Raw genomic sequence first — 25,339 nt, forward strand, 5'->3', positions numbered from 1 at the left:
CCCCCCCGCGTGCCCGCGCCGCTGCGCGATGCAGTGTGGGGAATGGCTGGGGTTGGCTGAAGAGCGCACAGTGGAGTTTTAATGTCCGCCATGTTGGCCATGGCGTATTGAAGAGAGCGAGCGAGAGAGGAGCGGAGCGGCACAGCCTCCCACCCTCCCGGCTGCTGTTAGTGCCCGGACGGCGGGCTCTGCGCTCCGCCCCTCAAGTCCCCGGCAGCGGTAGGCGAGTGGGGACCGAACCCCCGGTTCTCCATGATCCCGCTGGCCGGGGCCGTTTCCCCAGAGCGGAGAGGTATCTGCTGCGCCTGAGATGAGTAAACTGTCGTTTCGGGCGCGGGCGCTAGACGCCTCGAAGCCGCTGCCGGTTTTCCGCTGTGAGGATCTGCCCGACCTGCACGAATACGCCTCGATAAACCGGGCCGTGCCGCAGATGCCCACCGGAATGGAGAAGGAAGAGGAGTCGGTACGTGTTAACTCCCCTGTCCGACCCACCGCCAGGCCCCGCTCCCTCTGCTGCCTGCGGCGGCGGCGGAGCAGCAAACCCACACAAAATGGCCGCCATCTTCTCTCCGCCGCCGACTCTCAGTCGCCGGCCGGGCCTTTACCCCGTCTCCCCCGGCCTCGACCCCCAGCCGCCGCGGCCCGGCGGCGCCTCCTCTGAGGCCACCCGCCGACCCCGGCCACTTGTACCCGGGTCCCACGGAGTTCGGGAGCCCGAAAGGCACAAAGGGGTCACGTGACGAAGCTGCCGGCAGCCATTTTGTGGTCTCAGTTGCTGGGTTGGGCCTTGTGCACCCGGAGAGGGGAACGGGCTGGGTGGCGGTGGGGGTGCGGCGATCCCGGAGCCGGAGAGGGCCCGCCTGCAGGCAGCTCCGCGGGCCGCTGGGTGGCGCTCTAGGGCCACCTCGGCCTTTGCGCGCTGCCGGCGCCGGGTAGTGCAGGTTCTGTGCACCGCGGGGGCATTTCAGTTAGTTCCCGGTGGCCTGGAAAGCTTGTGAGGCTCAGTGCAGCCCCCACGTGGAGCCTCAGAAGGGCAGGTAATGTTGACTGCAGGTCTTTGAGGCTTATATCCGCCTTCCTGCAACGAAATGTCGAGGGTACTGCTTGTTTTCCCGGACGACTTACTTTCATAGCAGATGAGACTTATTTTCTGTATCCTCGTTCTGGGATTTTGCATCCATCCTTCCCCAAGTCTAGTTAGTCGGAGAATAATAAACGACTACTCCGGAGTCATTCTTTGATCCTTGAGGTTATGCTGCAGATTTTTTGGAGTACGTGGCTCTTCTAAAACCTGTAACTTCATTATTATTGGGTTTATATATATATATCTATCTTCGCCTTCTTTCTGGTTTCTCAACACAGGGAGAGAAAATACCCAATTTTAAGTAGGTGTTATAGATCTAAATTTCCAAAGAGGGACCTTTCTTATCCTTAACCAAAGCAAAGTTAACTGAATTCATTCACAGAAATTGTAACATTGAGATGTCTAATTTGGGTGGGTTTCAGGTATGTAAATGTTTACAGGTAATAGACATTTTATCATAGTTGTGGCTTTACCTTGCTGTGAAAGTTGGGTTCAGACACAAGGATAATAGAATCTTCCTCTCATTTCCCCCAGATCCTTGACAGTATAACTTGATGACTTCTAATCCTAAGGAATTGCATACCTTGGTTTTCAGGTACAGCCATTTAAACAGGGTGCAGTGTATTGACAGTTCAAGGAAGTCGAGGAGTCGCTGGATTTGTGTGCTACAATTTTGTTGTGGAAAATTGTACTGTAATACCTACCTCTATTTGGTACTGTAAGAATTTTAAATGTAGAAATTATGCTCTGTAATGTCGATTTTGAAAATAAAGCTGTTTAAACTCTTTGGGTTGTTTAACCTTTTAACGTAAAATAGTTGTGACAGTCGAATGTTACTTTTGAGAGTAGTATCTTAAATCTAACTTTACAGATAAGCTAAGTGATAAGTGTATGTGTAGTAGCTGAGATTGTCTAGTGTAGTACTGACTTTCAGCACATTATGAGACAGAATCTCTAAATTTTACTTGTATCAACTTTAGAGTAGAATGGTGCCATTTGTTTATTTTTAAATAAGTGATTTGTTTTTAAAAATTAAAGTACTTGTGACTGCAGAATCTTGTCTTTTGGTTTTATTTTTGTTTCTGTTTATAAGTTTTACAGATAATACTTTAAATTTGGGGTGTTGGTGTTACACTGCCCTGGAAATTAATTTGTAGTTCTTGTTTTGCAGCCAAGGAAGGGGCTTTGATAAAAGCAAGATAGCACTACAATACACTTTAGAAATTTAGTTAAGTCTTGCATTAAAGCCTTGGACAGTACCAAGAGCTACAACTTGAAATCAGAGCTGAGCTCAAGTATCAATATGCTTGTTAAATATTACAGATAATTTTTGTTCACTGAAATATTTTACATTTTATAGTGCAATGAATACCATTCATTTATAGCATGTGGAGTCCCTATTTTTGAAGGACATAAGGGATTTTTTTTCCTTCACACAATCTTTTTCTATCATCTGAATTTGTTTCACTTCACATCCAGCCAAAACTATGATCACTGAAGCATAGACCTCAGGAATAGATAACTGAACTTAATAGAAGGTAAACAGTACCAGTTAAATAGCTGCTCTAAAGTCCTGTGGTTCATGCTGGTAGTAGTGGGTATATAAATCACAATACTGAAAGTAGCATCTTACGCAATTATGAAAATGTATGCTAAGCATAAAGGTAATTGAATTCCGAGTTAACCTTAGAACAACAATTTTTTTGATGATTTGCTGAAGCATAATGTACTTCTTATAAAGACAAATGGTTAAAACAAATTTCTGCCTTTAATTGACACATTTAGCTATGGTGTCTCTTAGGTTGAAGTGACCTAGGACCTGAATTGAGTGTCTAGGTTAGAAAAAGTATCATCCTATGTTGATCACGAAAGATGGGGCAGATTTAGATGAGAATGGTTTCGTACATACCACTTCATTAAGAAAGCATTTTATGATCAAAATATATTTGCAGAATTGTCCAGAGAATTATACCTGGTTATTGTAATCATATTTTGTTTGGTAAACTTGACCGAAATTCTGGGAAAAATAACACTTATTAATGTACTCCATTTAAGCAATTTTTATATTACAAGCTGAACACACTGACTTAATTAAGGATGCCTCTTAATTTTTAAGAAACAATAAGTAGAAATCCTCTCCTCCCCCCAAAAAAATGATTTTTCTCAACTTTAGAAATTAGATAATTAGTCATTTTTTGATTATCATAGTAGGATTGAAAAGTAACCAGTTTACTAAATTGAAGGACTTGATTGAGTCCTAGATGTTAGGGATTTAAATGTCTGAATTAGTATAATGTGTTGTAACTTGCTAAATCAAAAAGTAACAGTTGATGAAGGCTTTGATTTAATGAATTACAGAAGTCATTTTCAAATCATAGGAAATCAATAGGTTATCAGCTCTATGAGATAAATTCCTTTAGGAGTTAAAAAGGTCAGAAATTTACACATTTGGGGACGGGCAGGTGTTGCACCATTATAATATTTTAACATTATTTTAAGGTTATAACGTTTAAGGTCTTTAAAGTTAGAAATGTTAAAATACTAAGTTTAGTGCCACAGATTCACCTTTCATTAAAAAGGATGAGTTTTCAAAGATATTAGTATTATAGAATGTTTTTATTAAAACTGATGTTTTGATTACAGTTGAAGCTTTATGGTAAATTATAATTTTCCTTTATGAATACTTTTTAAGAAAGACATTCTGAAAAAATTCATTTTATAGTGCTATTTAACAAATTGGAGCTACCTGTTTCTTCTAGTAGTTTAACTTCTTTCATTGGGATGTCTATGTGCAGCACCATTTATTACATGGGGCAGAGACTTAACCTCATACTGGTTTGATATAATTAAGACAATGATGATATCACATTGATATTACCTTACACAGCCACCTTTAAGACTGTTAGAATTAGGATCTAGCCATCACAATCCAATACCTTGTTTTAATAGGCTTCTAACCAAATGAAATAGTCTCATACACCTATCTTTTCTCTCTTAAAACTATATCCTTCATTACTGGCTCAGTATGCAATCTTATTAAACCCAAGTTAAGGATCATTTATAAAGTAGACATGTGTTTTTGTTTTTAATTAGGGGAAATTGGAAATATGTACATATCTCTGATATGAGAACATACAATTAAGCACTACATTTTCAAAACGATAAAAACCCAATTTTTGTTTTATAAAAATAAGTTTAAATTACTTTAAAAGTTTGATTTCTTATTTTTTGAAAGAAATGAAAACTTTTTCCCTTTAAAATTTTGTAAACCAAGACTTTTAAATCCAGATTAAATCACAGATAATTGAGAAGCAACAATAAAATCTAGTTTCAACTCCCCCCCGCCCCCCCCCGCCCAAGAAACTTCTGAGTAGAAGAAGTTTCTAAATTAGGATTCTGAGAATTTATTGAAATGATTCTGGAAGTCAGCAAATTCCATATTATGCATATAAAATTTTGTATTGGTATATTTTTCTAGGGAGAAAGTTCATATTTGTCAATTTCTCAAGGTATTGGTAATGGGGTGGGCAAAAAAGCTCAAAGTTAAGGTCTACTCTTCTAGAAGTTTCAGACGGAGTTATTTTGGTGTTATCAGAATGGCAGTTATTACATAGACTTAATAGAAGAATAATTGGAAAAGGCTCAGGAAGAGAGAATTCTTAACTGCAAAAGGAACCTCTTGAAAACTGTAGCACCTAGGTGCCTAAAGAGTTAATATTAGCTCTTGTTTCAATGTATGATGCTTAAAATTTTGGATTAGTACCATTTGTATTTAGAATTAATTTTCTTATAAAACAATAATGAAAACTAATGAGCTTTCTAATGGCGTTAGTGGGTGCTTTGTGATCTAATGGAATTTATACTGAATTCCTTTCTGTTAATAGGATTTAATTAAAAGTACAATCTAAATATAGGATAAGTTCATGAATTTGCGACTAGGATTAAATATGCAACCATTTCTACTATTTTGATTAAAATAGATTAGGTTTCAGTTTTATCTTTTGCATTCTACTGCATCATAGTATGTAGTAGTAATGGTAAAGAAACAGATGGAAGATGTACGTATGTATATACCTACGAACATAATGGCAAGAGTTAGTATACGTGAAGGTGTGAGTTCTGACTTTATGATTCAGTTTAACTGAAAAGTTGAGACTTACCAACAATTGGTTAAAATTGATTTTAAAGCACAGAGTAGCATTTTAAAAAGAGTAAATCATGGAATGATGGTATAGTTTGTGATTCTACTTAAAAGAAGTCAACCCACAAGGAAAGAAGAATTTTACATTTTGGTAATAAAATGAATTATGAGTCTCTAAATGCAAAAGTGGTATGAAAGTATGAAATACAGAAACAGCTAGATAATGTCTTTTAAAGTAAACTTTTAAACCCTTAAAGTGTGACTTAACATTAATATATCACCATCACTTTTCTATAAGAATAAATTTGTGGGAAAGTCAATAAGAAAACAAGTAATTCAGATGTTTTTGAACAACTTACTAGAACTATTTTCAGTGAATTATTTGAAACTATTTTGTCTTCAGCACATTAATAAACTGTGGCAGATCTTTGATCAAGTTTAACTTAAGGCCTGTGATTATAGGTAGTGATTTTGAGCGATTACAGTATTTAAAACATAATGGACACTCACCTTTGCATATTTAAGTATATGAAATGAATTTCATCCAGCAGCCCCACTGTAGTAGGTAGATGAAAAACAGAAACCTGTAGTTAATAAATCTACTTTGACCCATTGTCAGGAGTAGTAGCTCTGATGAATGGGGATATAATCAGTTCCTTAAAAGAAAGTCCTTCCTCAATTGTTGTTATGGAGGTTATTTTTTAAAAGTTTGGTTCAACTTTGGATATTCATAGTGTCATAGTTTGCCGAATTTTACAACATTATTAAAGCAATTTTTTAAAAATTTCCTTCAGTATAGCAAGTACTGGCTGAAGAAATAGGATGCCTTAGAGTGAATCCAAGGGCAGAGATAATCTGAGGTTTAAATGTTCTGCGGATAATTTAATATAGCTTCAAGTGTTTCTATATATTGCAATGAATTATTTTGATAATTTTAGAATCACGAGTAGCAGTCATATGTCCACTGAGAAAATGTACTTTGGTTTTTGTGGCCTTAGACAAGTCAGGTAACCTTACTAAACAAACTTTAGTAAATAAGTAAACAAACTTTAGTCTGTTCATATGTTAACAGTCTTCTTACCTACCTTAGGAGGTAGCTCCGAGAGGCGAATAGGCAGTAAATGTAAAAATGCTATAGTGATGATTTTCATTATCATTAAATGTGAATAGAATGGCCTCGGTTTTTGTTTTGATACTCAAAAACTACTTTTATACAATCCTTTGTATTTGGGATAGTCTGATATAAACATGTTAGATGTGTTTTCTGTCCTTAAAGATTTGTCTGATACAGTTGTGAAAACTTGTCTTTAAATGTAGGTAATTATTAATTAGGAAAAGCATCAGACTGGGAGTTATTAGACCTATGGACTTACCTAACTACTGACACTGTGTGTGTGCATGCATGCTCCTGCTCACACAGGTTTTCTTAACTGCAAAATGAGGTAGAACTATGTAAGTTTCCTGTAATAATGATTGTAGTTTGTTAACAATATATTTAAATCTGTTTCCAAATGTATTTCATGTGTTTATAGAATAATCATTAAATCTTGAATTAATGATTGCATTTGTATATTATGTGAACATAATTTACAAAAAGTAAAGTAGTCTGGGTACATGGATAAGTGCTTCCGTTTAGAAAGGCTAGAGTTCTAAAGGATTTAAAGAATATAAATAGGTGCAGTAGTCACCAAATGCTTTTAGTGTTATTAGCATTTGAAATTAGAGCCAGGATTTTGTAGTGATTTTTGCAAATTCGTGCTTTACCCATAAGGTATAGAATCTGAAGGGGAAACAAAAATATAAATATGGCTGTTTTGAAGCCTAAAGCAAGAATTAACTATCCCAGAATAAAGCCCAAAATCTTTAAAGGAATACTAAAAGATCCTACAACATAATAATACTTAGTGTTTGGCACCCAATAAAAAATTTAGCAGGCATTGCAAAGAAGCTGGAAAATATATTCAAGGAAAAAATTAACAGAAATAGACATAGAAATAACCCAGGTAATAGAATTAGTAGATAAAAATGTTAAAATAGCTATTATAAATAACATACAAGTTATTAGAACTAGTATAATAATTGGAATGATGTCATTAAAAAGGATAAAATCCTGCCCCTTCTTCTACTCAAGGACTTTGCTCCTAAAAATGATTTCCTGTCTCCTGGATCAATTTCATGAAAGAGTTGGTCACTAATTGGAGCAGAAATACGTTTTCCTTTTTGAAAGTAAGAAAGGCAGGTAAATGAGAAAAGCTCTAGATCAGTTGGTAGAGTTGGCATTGGGAGGATGAGGTAGTTTATCATATAATTCTATTTTCTCTATGAAGTATGTGGTGAGGTCATCACCTCAGAGTGACGGGGACCTTAAGAGAGACAAAGGTATGTGTGGGGAAGCTAACTTACTAGAGAAATGTAATAATGTTGATGAACTAGCTGTAGGGTCAGTAAAGTGAGATCAGTCAGCTTACTTGGGCAGTTGAATGAAGCATTTAACTTTAGTCCAAGCACAAAGTTAGGTATGTAATAAGGTTTTTCTAAGATTTGCCCAGCAGGTACAAAGGAAGAGAGGGATGAGGAGATTAAAGTATTTGTGAGGTAGAATAGATACACCACAGGATATAAACTGGCTAAACAAGGAAAGAAACATCAGGGAGCTGATGAAGAGTGGGGAAGTAGTAGGATTCATTGAAATAGAAGGCTTTGTAGAATAGATTTTAGAATGAGAGTGCTGGAATAGTGAAACGAGTTGGGAGAGTGATGGTTAAAGAGTGAGATGGTTGAATTTAGATTACAGAGGTGGCACAATTATTGAAGACGAGATCTAGAGTAATAAGCACAGGAGTAGTGGCTGAGGTAGAAAAAAGATTAGTGCAGGTAAGAAGGTCATGGTATTAGGTGTTATTGTGTACGTAAATATTGTCACTTAAGAATGATGCCAGAAATGCAGTAGTTGAGAAGACTGTGAGCTCTGTGACTATGACCAGGAGAGTATATATGTCAGCTTTGGGGGGGGAGAGAGTGATGGTATGAATTTCTAAAGGGTTATGATTTTTGGAAGGACTACAAAGAAGTAATGGTATGGGACTAGCAATGGGAAGCAAGGAGGGTGAACACAGCCCATCTGTAAGTATGTGGAATGTGAGAAACAGCTTCTCCTTGAAAGGGTTACAGAAGTAGTTTTTGGAAGACACTGCCAGTCTTCAGTTAGGGCAAGAAGATGAGAGAACATTGAAAAGAATTGAGACTATAAAGAGGAGTTTACTGATACATCTTTATTCTAGAGAACAGAGTGGCAAAGTTTGAGAAGGTGGGGAAAGGTGGAAGATTGGGTCAGATTATTAGATACTGAGATGAGGATGGTGATAAGAGTCAGGGTGATGCTGTTAAGTCTTGGACTTTGTCGGTAATGGATATGAAGAATGATGAGATGTACCCAGCCTACCTCAGATACACGAACAGTTTGAAATACCTTTCTACTAGATATTCTGAACTATACAGTACTATGCCTCTAGCTAAAAATGGTACCTGAAGGAAGGGCAACCTTATATAACTGGCGGCTTAAACTCTAAGGAGTATATGTCACTCCTACTACATGTTTATGTAAATAACTTTACAAAAAAAGGATCTTTATATAGCACATTTATTTCAGGACCCAGTAAATAGACCTTTAGGGTTGCTTTTGAAATTGAGAGAATTCTTCCTCTGCAGTGGTTCTCAACAGGGACTGTAACATTTTGTCACTTTCAGGACATGCAGGATAACTGGGGGCATGCTTTTAATTGTCTAAATTTTAGGGAGACACTGCTGGGACCAGGAATAGTGTAGGTTCCACCATGCAAAAGCTAATCTTGCAAAACAAAGAATTGCCCATGTGACTTTTGACTGTCCCACAGAACATGCAGTAGGTGAAATTTCTATTTATAAATTATCTGAGCCTAGGACCTAATTCCATCTTACATGTAAAATTTTTTTTTTTTTGGGATAGTTTTGAGATATACTAAAATTTCAAAAACTGCAACAAAATATAAAGTAAGGGAATGTTGTACTGTGTTTAGAACTTTTGAAGGAGATGTTACCATTTTGGAAATAACTTCAGCACCAGTTGTGGCATTTGAGTCAACAGTAATATAGGCCTGCATAAAGTCTGGTTTTTTAGCTGTTACATTCTCTATAGGCATGTGAGTATCTGTGATTACCTCATTTTGTCTTCTGGATACATACCTCAAGCATTTACATGTTGAAATACATATTTTATTATAAATTACTTTTGTTTTGCAATTCAGTCCTCGGATTAATTATTTGAAAATTGTATATAAGTAGAATAGTGAAGGATTTGAAAAAGAGCATTGGATCTGATAGGATTTAAAACAACTACTCCTCTGAGTTTAAAACATAAACTATGAAGTTAGTCAATTAACATTCTATTCTGGTTGTGCTACTTACCCCAAGTCTCTCTAAGTGTGGTGTAAGAATTAAACGAGATCCTGTGTAAAGTGTATAGCGTGGTTCCTTACATATAGTAAGTGCTCAGGTGTTTTTAACTTATTTTAGTTTCATTTTTAGTCCTTGAAGGATAGAAATGTGCCTTTTTAGGTAGGTTTAAAATTTTCAACAGATTTTCCTCATGACAGATAATTTTTGTTATGGAGTCGTTCAGTAGTGAGTGGATACTAGTTTTTATACATACCTAGCTGTGTTTATGATAGAATGTGAGCTATTCAGCGAGGTATCAAACAAATATGGCCTTAAGTAAAGAAAGATGTCAACTCAAATGGATTGTTTTCCCAACTTAAATACATGCTTGGTTTCCCAATGGATACCTAATGTATACAGGGTGTTTTGAAGAATTTTTCAGCTGAAAAAAAAAAAGTCATCTTAAGAGGTTCTATACATTTTAGTGATTTTTATTTCTTAAGGCTGCCCTTCACATAAATCAACGCATTTGGATCTAAGAATTCTTGTTAAAAGATTAGGATGCCCTCTTTATTCTGAAAGGTTTATAATTTCTTCTTAAATTGGTCTCACTCTAGTTTTAAAATTTCCAACCCCCTCAAAGTTATTAGGGTGATATTTTAAAAATGTGAATCTGATTGTTACTTTGACATAAAAAATCCTTAAATTGTTTCTTTTTGTAATGGAATAACATGTAAAAATTCCTTAATGGGATTTACTGACCTCTGTCTCTCCATTTCCAGTCTTTTCCCTTCCTTAAACTCTGTATTAGATTACTGCATAACAGATTATTGCCACACTTAGCACCTTAAAACAAAAAAACACTTTATTGTGCCATGGTTTCTGAAAGCTAGCAATCTAGGAGCAACTAGCTCCTCTGGGTAATAGTGGGCCAAGGTCTTTTATGAGGTACCACTAAAGCTCTTGCTACGGGCTGCAGTCTTCTAAAGGCTTGACTTAGTCTGGAGAATTTCACTTCCAAGCTCACTCACATAGCCTCAGTTCCTTGCTGACTGGAAGTCTCTGTTCATGAGCGTCTCCATTCATCACAGCACAGCAGCAGGCTTCACCCGGAAAGAATGATACAAAAGAAAGCACAAATAAGAGAGCACACAAGACAGAAACCACAGTCTTTTACGACCTAATTTTGGAAGCTATGTACCTTCACTTGGTCACATAAACCAACCCTGGTAACGTAGAAGGGAAATACACAAGGCTGTGAATGCCAGGAGATGGAGATCATTAGAGGCTGGCTACCACAGTCCCCACATGCACAATATTTTCACCCCCTCCCGAAGCCCCCAGAAGTCTCATCCCATTACAGTATCAGCTCGCAGTGTAGAATCTCATCCAAATTGATTTCAGGTATAGTGGAGGCTTCACAAGTACAAATTTTTCTCAACCTAAGAACCTAAAGAGATACCTGCCCAGTACCCCTCACATACCCAGTATACGATTTTGGGATGAGCTTAGGATAACTGCTATAAAACAAACATTCCTTTTCAGAGAAAAGCAAAAGGGGTCCCTAGCACTTAGCATTTCTGAAATCCATTCAGGTAAATGATGGTAGTTCTTTGATTGAGTATCAATTCCTGGATATAATTCACCCAAGGCTCTCAACTTTTCCCTTTGTATATTTGGTTCTACCCTCTATTCACTTTCCCATTTTCGTAAAAAGGTAGAATGTGTTTGCTACTGAGTTTTCTTAGCTTGCTTACTGCCAAAATTTTTGGACTCTGAAGTCCTCTTTTTATTTTGCATCATCTCATGTCTTTCAGTTCAAACAGGCAATGTTTCTGAATATATAATTCTTTTTAAAATTTTTGTAGGTCTTTATGAATTTTATTGGGGTCCATTCTATTAGTTGAAAGCCACACCCATTAGTCTTTTTGAGAATAAGCCTTTTACTACCTTGAGCTTCTGCTGAGAGAAAACACCTTAAGCTTCCTAAAATTTAGCCTTATTGTTTGAGAGAATTTTTGGAAGCACATTGTCTTCAGCAGGCCTCTTGTCTGACTGAATAGTAGTACTCTGAGGCACCATCTCTGATCTTTCTAAGATCTTAACAGAAGATTTTCAGTCATTCCATGGGCTTAGTTTTTTATAGATCATGTTTTTCTGTCAGTACCCTAGATTTGATCTTGGCTCAGAATCTGTTGCTAAATTCAGTGGTGTTCACAATTTAGAGAGATTACAAATTTTCAAAATCATCAAGTCCTAGCTCTTTTACAGTTCTTCATTTAGTTTATTCTCAATTTTTACCGTATATAGGAGGAAAAAATGGCAGCATTTCAACTCTGGTTGAAAATCTCTTTAGCTAAATAACCCAGTTCATTAGGTAAATTTTCTACTTCTAACCGAAGATATCAGTGTTACTAAACTTTCTGCCCCTTTCCGACAGCGATACCCTTTGTCTTCTAGTTTCCAGTAACCTCTGCCTCACTTTTCTGCCCTCATCTGCAGCTTTATGAAATACCATGAGGCTTTTATTAACAGCTTCTTCACTAATAAATACTATCCTCAAAGGCCATGGTCTAGTTCCAAAGCCATCACAACAATTTAGGTTTTTGTTATGCAGTGAGGACTGTCAGTGCCAACATAACTTAGTTATCTATCACTGCATAACTACTTATCCCAAACTTAGCAGCTTAAAACAACTTCACAGCTTCCAAGGATCAGGAATCTGAGAGTGGCTTTACTGGGTGGTTCTAGTTCAGTGTCTGCAGAACACTGTTCAGAGTTGGCAGCTGTCTCAACTGGAGAATCTGTTACCAGGCTCACATTGTTGGCTGGAGGCTTCTGTTCCCCTACAAATGGGCCTGTGTGTTCTTCAAACCTGATGTCTGGCTTTCTCAGAGCAAATTACCCAAGAGGAAGGGTATGTACAAGTGCTAAGAGAGCACCTAGCCAGAAGCTCAGGCTTTTACAACCTAATCATGGAAATGATGTCCCATCACTTCTGCTGTATGCTATTGGTCACACTGACCAACACTGGTACAGTGTGGGAGGGAACTGCCCAAGGGTGTGAATACCAAAAGATAAGGATCATTGAGGACCATCTTGGGTCTGGCTACCACAAGCCCTCTGCACAATAAACTGAACTATTGTACTTAATGTCCTCTTAGTTCTTCACCCCTGCCTTTGTTTACACCGCCCCCTCCCCCATTTACTCCATACATCTTTCCTCAACAAACTCGTTTGCTGTCAACTTTCATGGAGCTTTTCTTGACTTGTCCTTTCCAAGCTCTGTGACAGCACCTGCACTTTTAGAAGACAACTTTATTTATATGATTGTTTTGTTTACTCTAAGCTCTCTGGAAGCAAAAACAGTGTTGTATCTTAAAGACTTAATATTGTTCTGGCACAAATGTTTAATGTTTAAATAGTTGTGTGAAAGCATAAGTACTTTATGAGTGTGTTCTAAAATGGTAATCAAACACCTGTTTTAACTGCCTTTGAGCTTTTCGAGTAAGGCTAATAAAGTAGAATTAAAGCAATGATTTTTGTGTGTTTTTGTAAGGTTAGGAAAGATGCGAGACATTCTAATAAGCCAAAATTTTAAGCCAGGGAAAATATCATGGCATTTCTAAAATTGTTTTGTGAAACGCTGTGCTAAAAGTACCTATATTGTGTTGATGTATCAAATATTTCTAAACTTACAAAATATAATGCTAAATCTTACAGGGTCCACAGACATGGCTTTTCCTTCAAGGGGCTTACAATTCATATGATAAACCATAATCTCAGGCAGTCTTTTTAGGTCTCTTGTAAAGATCAGAAATATCTATTTTTACTTTGAGTAGTTTATGTTATCACTCAAAAGTCTAATAAAACTTTGTAAGCCAACTTGTAAAAAGTCATCTCATTTTTTCTCATTTGAAATAACTATAAGTAAAATGTAAAATCAAAATCAATTATTTTACTCTAAAGTTTTTACATTAAAATTCCTTTTCTGATCTGAGAGTGTTTTGAAAATCAAGATTTTGGTTACAATTACTTTTTTTTTTTTTTTTTACCTTCTCTGAAGTTTCATCTACCATAAGTGTCATCTTAATACTATATATGAGAATTCTGTGTGAATTTTTTTCTCCTTCTTGAATTTTTCCTTTATAATGCAATCCCAGTAAAATACAAGCAATCTTTTTTCAATGTACCAGGAAATAATAATAGAATCAACTCCATAAAAATATGTTACTCGATTTGTCTTGGGTATGTCTATACACCAGGGGTCCCCAAGGCCTCTCCCCACCCCCCAGAGGTGAGCAGTGAGCAAGCCAGCAAAGCTTCATCTGTATTTGCAGCTGCTCTCTAGTGCTAGCATCATCGCCTTGGTTTCACCTCAGATCATCAGGCATTAGATTTTCATAGGAGCACCGGTCCTTGGTGCCAAAAAGGTTGAGGACCACTGCCATACACTATTTTAAAAACAGTTGTCGAATTCTGTTTTATCTTTTGTCTGAACTTTTATGTTGTAACTTTGTAAAATACACTTCAGAAATTCCTCCTAACTTTTGTAGTGATGAAAATTTTATTTTTGAAGATGGGGCAGATTAAAATGCTTCTGATAAATTAACATATTTCCTGATCTTTATATTTTTAGGACTGAGTTTTTATAACATTCTTAATTGTTATTCATATTTAAAACTCATTTCTCAAGAATGCCTAATATTTTGTATCACTAGCAAGAAACCAATTAAATAACTATAATATTCCTTATTTCTGGGCTCAGCTACCTTAAATTCTTCCTGGAATAAATCTTAAGTTTGAGTAAAAAACATTTGTGATTTCTAAGAGTCAGATCTAGAAAATTTCCACTAGGTAGCCTGCCTTATCATTTGGAAAATAATGGAATATAATCTAATGTTTACTATATGAAGTGTCACGAAACAAAATGACCACTACTCCTAATATATGTATATCTTCTAAAAGTATTTCTGGGGCCTTTGTGATATAAACACGTAACTTGGTATTCCTCTATCAAAGTGGCTTATAAACTAGGCCTCACGTAACCTGGCCCCTACCTCCTTTTGATTCCTCCAGAGCCATCAAGTTTCCTCCAACAAGATCAAGTCTTATTTATTCCCAAGTACTGAAATATTCTTCTGTGGGTTGCCTTAGTAATCTTTCACTGATCTCTCAGATCTCAGCTCAAGGTCACTTCCTTAGGTATCTACACCCATTAGGATAGGTCTGTTACATACTCCCATAATAATTATATCTTTCTTAGTAATTACTGTTTAAACTTCCATTTCATTTATGTGGTTATTTGATTAATCTCTACCACATGACTGTAAGCTCAAAGTACCTTTAGCTTCAGAGCTTAATGCCTCCATTATTTTTTAAATGAATGATTGGATTGGCCTGTTAATTTATTCATATGTTTCTAGCTCAGTCTATCCCAGAGCTGTGTTTAAAGATTAGGAGCATAACTCCCACTATAATTTAGAATTATCTGAGGGTAATGATGACTCCATCAAATTCTTCTGCCATGTTCTTATTATGTGATGAAACAAGTCACTTAACTGCTAGACCCTACTTTTATCATCTGTAGAAAGAACTTGAACTAGTTAATGTATAAGCCTGCCTCTGACTCAAATGTTCACTGGCATTAAGGGTTTCCCTCCACTTAACAGACAGGATGGGCAAAGTTGTGCTGTAAACATGCAATCCTAGAATCTTAGTGGCTTTATAACAATTCCTAACACTGCATTGCCTATTGTGTTCATTTGGGGGTCTGTTCTACATGACCTCACTGTAGGATCCACCTGACAGAGCAGCCTCCATCCTGGACATTGCTGGACACCGTAATAGAGGCAAGAGCTCTGGAATATCTCATATCTTGTATCAGTTATTCAGATGTTCTGTCCACAAGTTACATGTCACCTTAGTTCAAAACTCGATGACTAGAAGAAAGCCATATAATTCCACCTAAGCACAAAGGGACTAGGAGGTACAACTGTACCATATGACTAGAAGGCAAAGAACAAAAATATTTGACAAACAACACTAATGACAGATCTGCCCTCTAGTCCACCAAAGATCTGGGCCATTCCTTCCACAGACAAAATATACTCATCTCCCCAGTGAAACCAGCTTGAAAATCCCAGCTATAAATAGCATCGAGTTTGAAGTGTTAGGATTTGCAGGTGGTATACACAATTCTCTACATCAGATTTGATTGTGTTTCCTCTTGATCTGGAGATCTCTGCATGAAATTATTATCTGCACCCCCTCACCCCCAAACACACACCCCCAATATACATTAGAGTAACAGGGACACGATAACCACAATAAACACTCCCATTTGGATAATGGAAGATTGAGGGAAACAGGCAGTCCCTAATCCCCAGCAACTCAAAAATCCCACCAGACTGACTTTATAAGGGTCCCCTCCCCTGGATGTGGGTAATATTCTTGTTTAGGCACACTCCTGGAGTTGCTACCCAGACAATTACTGTGGCTCTTGGATCTAGGAGATGGTTCATCTTCTATCATCTTTCTTAGCCTCATCTGACATAGATATTGGAAAATACGCCCTTTAGGCTTTGGGGCTTTATAGTCTGCTTCCACAGTGTACTTTTAAATCAGTCAGATTGTAATCTGGGCTCTTGATTTTTCTTTGTTGGCAGCACAACTTTATGGGCTTCTAATGTGTTTCCATTTAGCTCAGTATACCAATAACCTGTACTCACAATTTTTTATTAGATGTCTATCTGTCTCTTAAATGCTAATACCATACCTATTAACTTGCAGGAAGAGCTATACCCTTAGTGTGTCTTTCAGTCTTTTTCCTCTGAGCATTTTGTTCAACTAGAAGTATTAACTGGGTGTCACAGTTTTAACTGGGTCTCTGCTCTGAGATTCTAATCCATTCAAATGCTTTAACTGTATCATGGCCGTACCCTTGATTTGAACCTTACCCTCAAGATTGATTATTCTTTCTTTGTTAGTCAAAGGCCTTCTTGATTTTTTTTACATTTATGGCTTGAGTTGAAAAGGACTCTTCAAACACTGCAAGTCCCCAAATTTTTGGACTCTTGCATTCCTGCTTACAAACTAATCAGTTTTGGGGGGTTATTTTTTGTTTGTTTTACTTTTTTAAAATTTATTGGGGTAACATTGGTTAATACAATTATAATTTTCAGGTATGCATTATAATTTGACATCTGTATATTCTATTGTGTGTTTATAACCCAAAGTCCAGTTTCCTTCAGGTACTATATATTTGATCCCCTTTACCCACTTCACCCTCCCCCTACTCCCCTATATTTGACCCCCTTTGCAACATCTACCTCCCCGCTCCTCCCTCACCCCCTAGTCTCTCTGGTAACCACTAGTCTATAGTCCATGTCCATGAATCTCTGTTTGTTTGTCCTGTTCATTTGTTGCTTTTAGGTTTATATCCCACATATAAGTGATATCCTGTGATTTTAAACTTTTTCTGTCTGGCTTATCTCACTTAGCTTGATTATCTCGAGGTCCATCCATGTTGTTGCAAATGGCAGTATTTCATCTCTTCTTATGGCTGAGTAATATCCCATTGTATGTATGTACCACAGCTGCTTTAGCCAGTCATCTATCATAGGACACTTTCATTGCTTCCATGTCCTGACCACTGTGAATAATGCTGCTATGAACATCAGTGTGCAAATATCTTTTCAGAGATGGGTTTTCAAGTCTTTGGGATAAATACCCGTAGAGGGATTGCTGGGTCATATGGTAGGTCAATTCTTAGTTTTTCGAGGAACCTCCAATCTGTTTTCCATAGTGGCTGTACCAGTTTGCAGTCCCACCAGCAGTGTATGAGGGTTACTATTTCTCCACATCCTCTCCAGCAATTGTTATTACTTGTCCTGTTGATTATAACCTTTCTGACTGGTGTGAGATAGTATCTCATTGTGGTTTTGATTTGCATTTCCCTAATAGCTAGCGATGTTGAGCATCTTTTCAAATATTTGTTGGCCATTTGTATGTCCTCTAGGGAGAAGTGTCTGTTCAGATCCTCTGCCCAATTTGTGATTGTATTTTTGTTGTTGTTGTTGTTATTGAGTTGTATGAGTTCTTTGTATATTTTGGATATTAGGCCCTTATCGGAGGTATTGCTTGCAAATTTTCCCATTCAGATGGTTTTCTCTTTACCTTGTTGACAATTTCTTTTGCTGAGTAGAAGCTTTTTAAATTGGTACAATACCATTCATTTATTTTTGCTTGTTACTTCCCTTGCCTTTAAGGTCAAATTCATAAAATCCTCTTTAAGTCCAAGGTCTTTGAGTTCCTGTTTTCTTTTATGCATTTTATTGTTCAAACTGATCAGTTTTTAAAATGTTTTGTAATACCAAACAGCAACTAACGCACCATTTTAATGTTTAGTTTTTAAAACCTTTTCTCTTAGAGCTACATTATCAGCTTTTCATGTTATCATAACTGACTTTTACCAAATATTTCATATTGCCTAATATGGATTGTCATCCTTCTAGCCTCTGAGAAGTTTCCTTGCTTCTTGGCCCCTAGACTAATGGCATATATTTTAGTATTTGTGTTATAACAGTACCCGACTTCTGGAAACAATTTATGTCATACAGGTATACTAGGTTATGATGTGATAACAGCTTCAGAAGTTTATTTCTTGTTAATGTCACATTTTTTCATGGATCAGGTGGGAACCAGGCTGATACAGCAGTCAGCATCCCAAACATACGACAGGTAGAAGGAGCATTAGAAGGATTTCACATCTTGAACCAGCAATTAAATACTCTGATCCAGAAGTAACATAAGACTCTTTGACTACCAACTCATTGGCCAGAATTAGTCACCTAGCACCAACAACCACAGGAAGGCGAGAAAATACAGTCATATTGTGTGCCTGGAAAGCAGCCAGAACTAATTTGATGAACAGAATTAAAGATTATCTGTTACACTTTCAGGATCCATTTTTGTGTACTGGGTAAAGAATATCAGGAAAAGAGGATATTTATTGTAGAATCAGACCTACAACTCCTTGTATTTTGGCAATGTGCTAACTGTCCTCATTTTTGGAAGACATTCGGGAAGGCAGAAAAGAGGTGTAGCTTCAGTAGGCCATGCTTAGTCTGTCCTTCACTCCTTTTAAAAAGTAAGTTTTGCATTCTGACCATGGTTTTGTCAGATTATAATATAAATACTAGGAGGCATAGTTTTCTTGTCATGATCAGATTGAAGTAAACACATTCCTAATTAAGTACTGGGGTAACATTAGTCCTCCGCTCCCATTTATTACTAGAAAGTTAATTTGCCTTCGTAGAGTTTAAAAACAATTGACAGTGTCTGCCACAGTTTGCTGCTTTGAAAGGAGATCTTGAAAATATATTAGTTATTCTTGTTTAGATATAGAAGAATCATCCTTTCATTCTGACCAAATTTAATGCAACTCCTGTGATGATACAAATTTTTAGCATAGTTTCCTTAATATTTTTGTAGGAAACTTAAATAGTATCTGGAAGCTTTATTTAGTGGAGTTATTTCATCTCTGCTATGAAATAAGAGAATTTGTGTTTATGTGAGCTGAAAGACCTTTGCAAGAAGGAATATAATTTCCCTTCTTTAATGTCTATAAATACCAACTAAAGAGATGATAATTTAAGTGTGTTAGGATTAGACCTGAAACTACTATAGGTATATTTCAAGTTTCACAACGATTTGCCCTTTCTCCCCCAAATTAAAGTTATGCATTTTTATCTCATTTCAGTAGAAAAGAGGAAACCAGAGTTATTTCAGATAGCATTAAAAGTTTAAATTTTCCAGTGTTTTAATTTTCTAAAAGTTTTAAAATCTCATACCCATTCTGGGATGAGTGTGCGATATAAATAATCTTTGAAATGAATTCCTGCCATTAATTTAATGATCAGGAAAGCTAGAAGAACCAGGCTTTCTTATGACTGCAGTACATTTTTCTGTTTTTTTTTTTTCCTCTTATTTTGTACTTTCAAATTGTAGAGAGATTTCATTCTCTTGTGAAAGCTGAGAAAGTGACTGACTATAATATGGTGCGCCTAATTTGTTATATAGAGTCCTTAAGTTCTATAATGAAGTTTGATTATCTTCGGAGATAGAATTATTTTAACAGTGACAGTCTACCAAAAAAAATTAATGAGAGGTTTAAAATGTCTTCTTTTGTAGGATTACTAGGAGAAAGGATATCTTTTAAGAAAATACAGGATAAATTTAGAATTAGTCTTACTGATTTATTGATTCATATATAGCTGTGGTGAAACAATTTCTATTAGTATGCACCAGGGCATTATGATTTCATTTAATCCTCAGTGCAACCTTATAAATTAGGTAGCATTTTCTCCCCTTTACTAATAAGGAAAAAACATTAAATTGGTTTCATTATTTATATTACAAAGAGCTAGTAAATATACTAAAGAGTGTGCTAAGTTAAATCATAATTAGTGAATGGCAGAATTGGGGTTCCAGTCCAGGTTTCTGACATCAGGATGTGTGCGTTAAATAGTATACCTTTCCTATGTCTTCCTATTGAATACAAAGTATTCTAATAAAGTCAGATTTTATTTCTATAGTATATATTTTATCACATGCAGGAAAATTTATGGTACCCACTAACACTAGAATAATTTGAAATTATGAAATATGATTTTTCATTTACCACTGTGTTACTTACTTTAAATAAAGGGGGAGTGACTTTGAAGGAAACAACTATATAATCGAACAAGAACGTTTTGAGACCATAAAAACTTCTTTTATTTTTTTAGCCACTACAGGAAGGTACAACTTCAGAGATTACACTGGGAGTTTTATGGTTTTGGTGAAACCAAGGGACTTGGTGTTTGTTAAGAAAAGAAAATTTTGTAAAATTAGTTTTAATTTGAAGTGAATAATAAGTACAATGTATGAACTATCACTTTTTCCTATACTAGCCATTTTATAGTATTTTCCACAGTTACCTTAAATGCACAAATCTTAGCATTCATACAAACCCTAAAGATTTATATTTTTGATGGGTAAAACAAAGTATTAATAACAGCAATGTAAAAACAGCTAAGTCTTGATTGCTACATCGGCAGTTAATACAGTAGATAAAGTTGGTAGAACAGGGGATGGTCGTATTTAGTATGACTTGAGACTTTGTTTCAGCCTTCTTAGTTCATCACATAGGTCCTTATCTCTCTGGAGTGGTAAATCATTTAGTATCCTCTAACTTCTTTTATGGTAGGTTATATAATAGTACCTAAATAAAATACTACTAAAACCTAGTGAGTTCCTTCGCAATTTCCTTTTAATTTAAAGTTGATTCCCTTCTTAGAAGGAAACTGATGTTACTAATTATTTCTGCAAAGAGATTATTTTGTTTCCATATTTGGTAAATGTGTTATTAAAGATATAATAAGCAATGTATTGGAATTCTAGGGGGAAAAATAACAAATATTAATATTTTTATGTTGTCCATTCAGCAAGATAAAACAATGCTTATTAAAGAAAAACATACTTTACCCTTTACCATGAACTTCTAGGGATGATAGGCAATTAAGAATAGTTAAACGGAAGCATATGTCCTCCCTGTTTTGGCCCTCTTGTGTCTTAATCTTCCTCAGCTCCCATCCTTCATATCCAGGGTTCCTGCGTATAACTAGCACTTAAGCTTTATGAACTTTAATCTAGTAAAGTACTCTAAAGAGAAGTTAGGAAATCTGCTGTTACTTTCTTAATTTATCTGGTTGTTGTTTCCCAGTGACCCTTGTAGCCAAGATGCTATTGCTCATCTCTTCAGTTATTTAAAGTCCTTTCTGCTTCTCTCTTAGTATTCTGAGCCCTCCCCCTGAGTACCAGCCAGAACTCAGCCATACATGGGGAAGGCAAAAGAAGACAAGAAGGAGGAATTAAGCTACAGTAGAAAGACCATGAGGTTCTGGAGTCAGACCTCAATCCAAATCCTACTTCCACCACTTCGGGCAAGTGACTTATCTTGTTGAGCTTCACTTTCCCTATTAAAATAGGTATAATAATACATCTTCAGAATACAGATTGCCTAATATAAGGTCTGAACATAGTAATTAAAACTTTTACTTAATAACTAACTTCCCTCTTCTCTCTTTCATTTTCACTATGTAAATAGTAGAACATGCTTTAGTGTCTGTCAGTGGTCCCACCTTACTACAATCAGACTGTTGAATCTTAACAAACAGTATAAATAACTATATATCAAGAGTCTGTAAACTTTTCTTGTAAAGAGACAGAAAATATTTTGGGCTTTGCAGGCTTTACAATCTCTGTCACAACTACTCAGCTGTGCTGCTATAGGGCCAAAGAAGCCATAGACAGTGTGTAAACAAACAAGTGTGGCTATTTTCTAGTAACAACTATTAACGAAAATAGGTGGTAGGCCAAATTTGTCCCCCAGGCTGTGGTTTGCCAACCCCTAGTGTGTATTAGTGTCCATAAAAGGGAGTTCTATTGTTAAAGAGATTTCATAGTTTAAATATAGCCCCCCTTTTTAAAAATCAACTTAATGAAAAATACTTCAGTACAAGTTGAGCAGTAGAGACCCAAAGTTATAGAAGAGAAATGGATTTTGTATACTACAGTTTAACATTACAACTTTATTTTAATGCTTACCATGCTTTTTAATATTGAAAACTAAAGACTTGGTCTCAGCAAACATTTAGATAAATCACACTAACAATGGTCAGTGAATACTTAGGAAATATTGACTTCTGTATTATTCATTTGGAAAATCATGGTGCATTTTGGCTGTGTAAAAAATTTGTGAGGATTCTTCTGTAAAGAAACTGTTCATTGTTTATCCTTGTCTGTGCATTTCTCAAAATTATTTAAACACCGAACTACTCCCATGACACCTAATGATATCCCTGGAACTACTATTCAGAAGACAGTAATATTGTGAAACTATCTGGTTTAGATAGGGAAATTAAGAGCCATAAACTTTAACTGACTTTTGAAGATCACGCAGTTATTTGGCAATTCTGAAAGAAGTACTCGTATCTCTTCCTCTTGCTTACAGAGTCTACTTTTTTTCTTTGTTTCCTTTTGCTTTTAGCGTAAAAAGATACTATTTGGAAATAATTTCAAACAACAGAAAAGTTAAAAAGAATACTACACCCATATATACCTATTAACATTTTGCCCCATTTGCTTTATTTTTTTCACATTTTCTGTCACACATGCACACACATTTTTTTCCAAATTATTTGAGAGTAAGTTGCCTACATCAGGACCCTAAATGTCACTGGGGGTTTAATCTTTTATGATGTAGACATTTCTTAAGATACAGTCTCTTTGATATTTTTTTTTTTTTTCCCCTAACAAAGCAATACCGTTTGGAGTTTGTCTGATGTTTTCTCAGATTCAGGTTTTTCATTCCCAGCTCGAGTATTAGATAAAGGATGTTGTATTCTCACGGTATCACATCTGGAGGCACAGATAATTTTAATCTCCCAGTCAAGGTATGGTCCAGTTTCTCCACTACATAGTTACTAGTTTTTCCATGCAACAATTAGCAATCTCTGGGGAATCTACTTTTTAAGAGTCAATATAGTGAAGTTAAGAGCTCACACTCAAGTCTCAGCTGGGTTTGAATCCAGCTAACTATGAATAAACCTAGGTAAATTTATTGATCTGTGAAATAGAGATGATAGTTGCCACCTCTTTTTCTACATACATATAGTTATAATACTATAATAGTATTGTTATGAGCTTTAAATCAAGTAAGATTTGTGCAGCCCAGGCCTAGCATGTGATAAATGCTTAGTACGTGTTAGCTATTAATTCTGGAAAGATCAATTTATAGGCATAGTAATAAAACCTAAGGTTTTGTAATCCAAAGCTAAAAAAGACTTTACAAAGTCATTTCTTCCAAGTAAATTAATATTTTATCCAAGATGAATGCCTTTTGAAAATACCTAATTATTGAGCTTGTTCATATCTTGGTATTCCTCCTTCCCTGTTGTGCCTGCCCCTTCTAGTATGTGTGAGGCAGGTAATATAGGTGTGAAAATTTTATCAGGAAACATTTGTTTTTTCTGGATTCTGACTTGCTCAGTTTTCAATTTCATCAGGATTTTAATTGAATCTTTATGAAATAAACATTTAAGAAATCACCCCTACCTGTTTTCTGTTACCATTATGATAGTGATATATAATAGTTATGAAAGACTTTGTAAAATAGGGGTGGACATCTTAGTAGAATTTTAAAAAATAGAGGTTTGGATGGACTTAAAGACAGGGAGCATAATCTATAGGTGTTACTAGAAAGTTCTGTTCAATGCCTATGGCCAGTGTGAAATTCAGGGTAGAAACTGGTAAGATGTTGGACTGGAAGAATTTGCTAGAGCTAGATTATGAAGGACCTATTTGCCATGCCAAGAAGTTTGAATTTCATCACAAAGGCAGTAGATAGCCAATGATTAAATATGAGAATGGCGTGATCAAACTCATTTAGAAGGACCACTGGGAGTAGCTGTAGAAGGGAATTGGAGAGCAATTGTAATACTAGACGTAAGTAGGTTGGTTGCTACCTGAACTGTAACAATGAGATGAAAAAGTACTGAATAATTTCTAGATATAAAATGAGAAATCTATAGGATCTGGTACCTGATTTGGAAATGGGGAAGCAGAAAGCAAGAGGTAGCTGGAAAAATCAAGGCTTCTGGCTTAGGTGACTGGCCATATGATGGTTCAATTCACTGAAATAGGTAAAATAGGAGGAACAGATTTGGACAATCAGTGGATGGGCATGTTGATGTTATGTGGGATATGCCTGTGGGACATAAGATAAAAGGTCTTTATACATGTGCCTAGAGTTCACAAGAAATCTGGGCTCGAAATTAAGATTTTGAGTCTTGTCACCAGCATACAAATAGTGATTAAAGAAATGATAATGAATGAAATTGCAAGACTGAGTATGTCCAAGGGCTAAGGACTAAGTAAGTCTTGGTACAGCTTTTGTATCAGATTATCTAAACGTGTTTAATTTTAGACAAGTTTAAATTAAATGTTCAGTTTATTCAGTGCTGTTGCTTTAGGATGTTAACCCCTCACCCCGAAAAAAATGGGAAACATTAGAATTTTATTTGACTATGAGTTATAAAAGGTATTAAATAATGGCAGATGACCAGCTCTCAGGGGTACATTGGAGGTGTAGAAATCATCACCATAAAGATTATAACCAAGAGCTTTTTGAGCCTTTTTAAATTTGATTTTTAGGAAAATATTCCAATGAGATTGTGACTTTTATGAGAATAAAAAGAAACTAATTTTAGTCTCTTCGCCTTCACATTGCCGAAACATCACGTTAGGCATGCAGGCTCTTAATAAGTACAGCACGAACAACCCAGTCTAAAGGGATGTGAGGAGTACAAATAATGGACATGAGAAAGCAAGAATCAAAATTAAACAATTTTTCCTAGGGCTGCCTTTGACCATGCTACTTAGTAACTTTATGTCCTGAATATTTTGTAAGGAAAGTACTAAACTGACAAATATTTCACACTGAAGAGAAGTAAAAAGACTAGACTATTTTATCTGTATCTTAGCAGTGGTCTTCCCTTATTGTTTTTTTACCCTAAAAAAACAAAGTACTCAGTACTTTCTAAGTACTGAGCTTTATGTGAGAGGAGGGGTAGAGGGTACTAGTCTTAGGATCTTTT

General features: G+C 36.1%; 1 protein-coding gene across 4 annotated transcripts in view; it reads left to right on the plus strand.

The window, feature by feature from the left end:
* The window catches only part of EPC1 (enhancer of polycomb homolog 1), an 88,880-nt gene that overhangs the window by 30,206 nt on the left and 33,335 nt on the right, over positions 1-25,339 (plus strand). For 2 of the 4 annotated variants that reach the window (XM_011369471.2, XM_011369473.2), the window contains exon 1: positions 8-463. The exons of the other annotated variants lie outside the window; for them this stretch is intronic. In XM_011369471.2, the coding sequence (XP_011367773.1) occupies positions 311-463 (153 nt within the window). In that variant the 5' untranslated portion in view covers positions 8-310. Of the gene's footprint in view, positions 1-7; positions 464-25,339 lie in introns of those variants that run through there. 4 annotated transcript variants of the gene reach the window in all.

Source organism: Pteropus vampyrus, unplaced genomic scaffold (assembly GCF_000151845.1).
Source record: "Pteropus vampyrus isolate Shadow unplaced genomic scaffold, Pvam_2.0 Scaffold150, whole genome shotgun sequence".
In the NCBI taxonomy this organism is placed as follows: domain Eukaryota; kingdom Metazoa; phylum Chordata; class Mammalia; order Chiroptera; family Pteropodidae; genus Pteropus; species Pteropus vampyrus.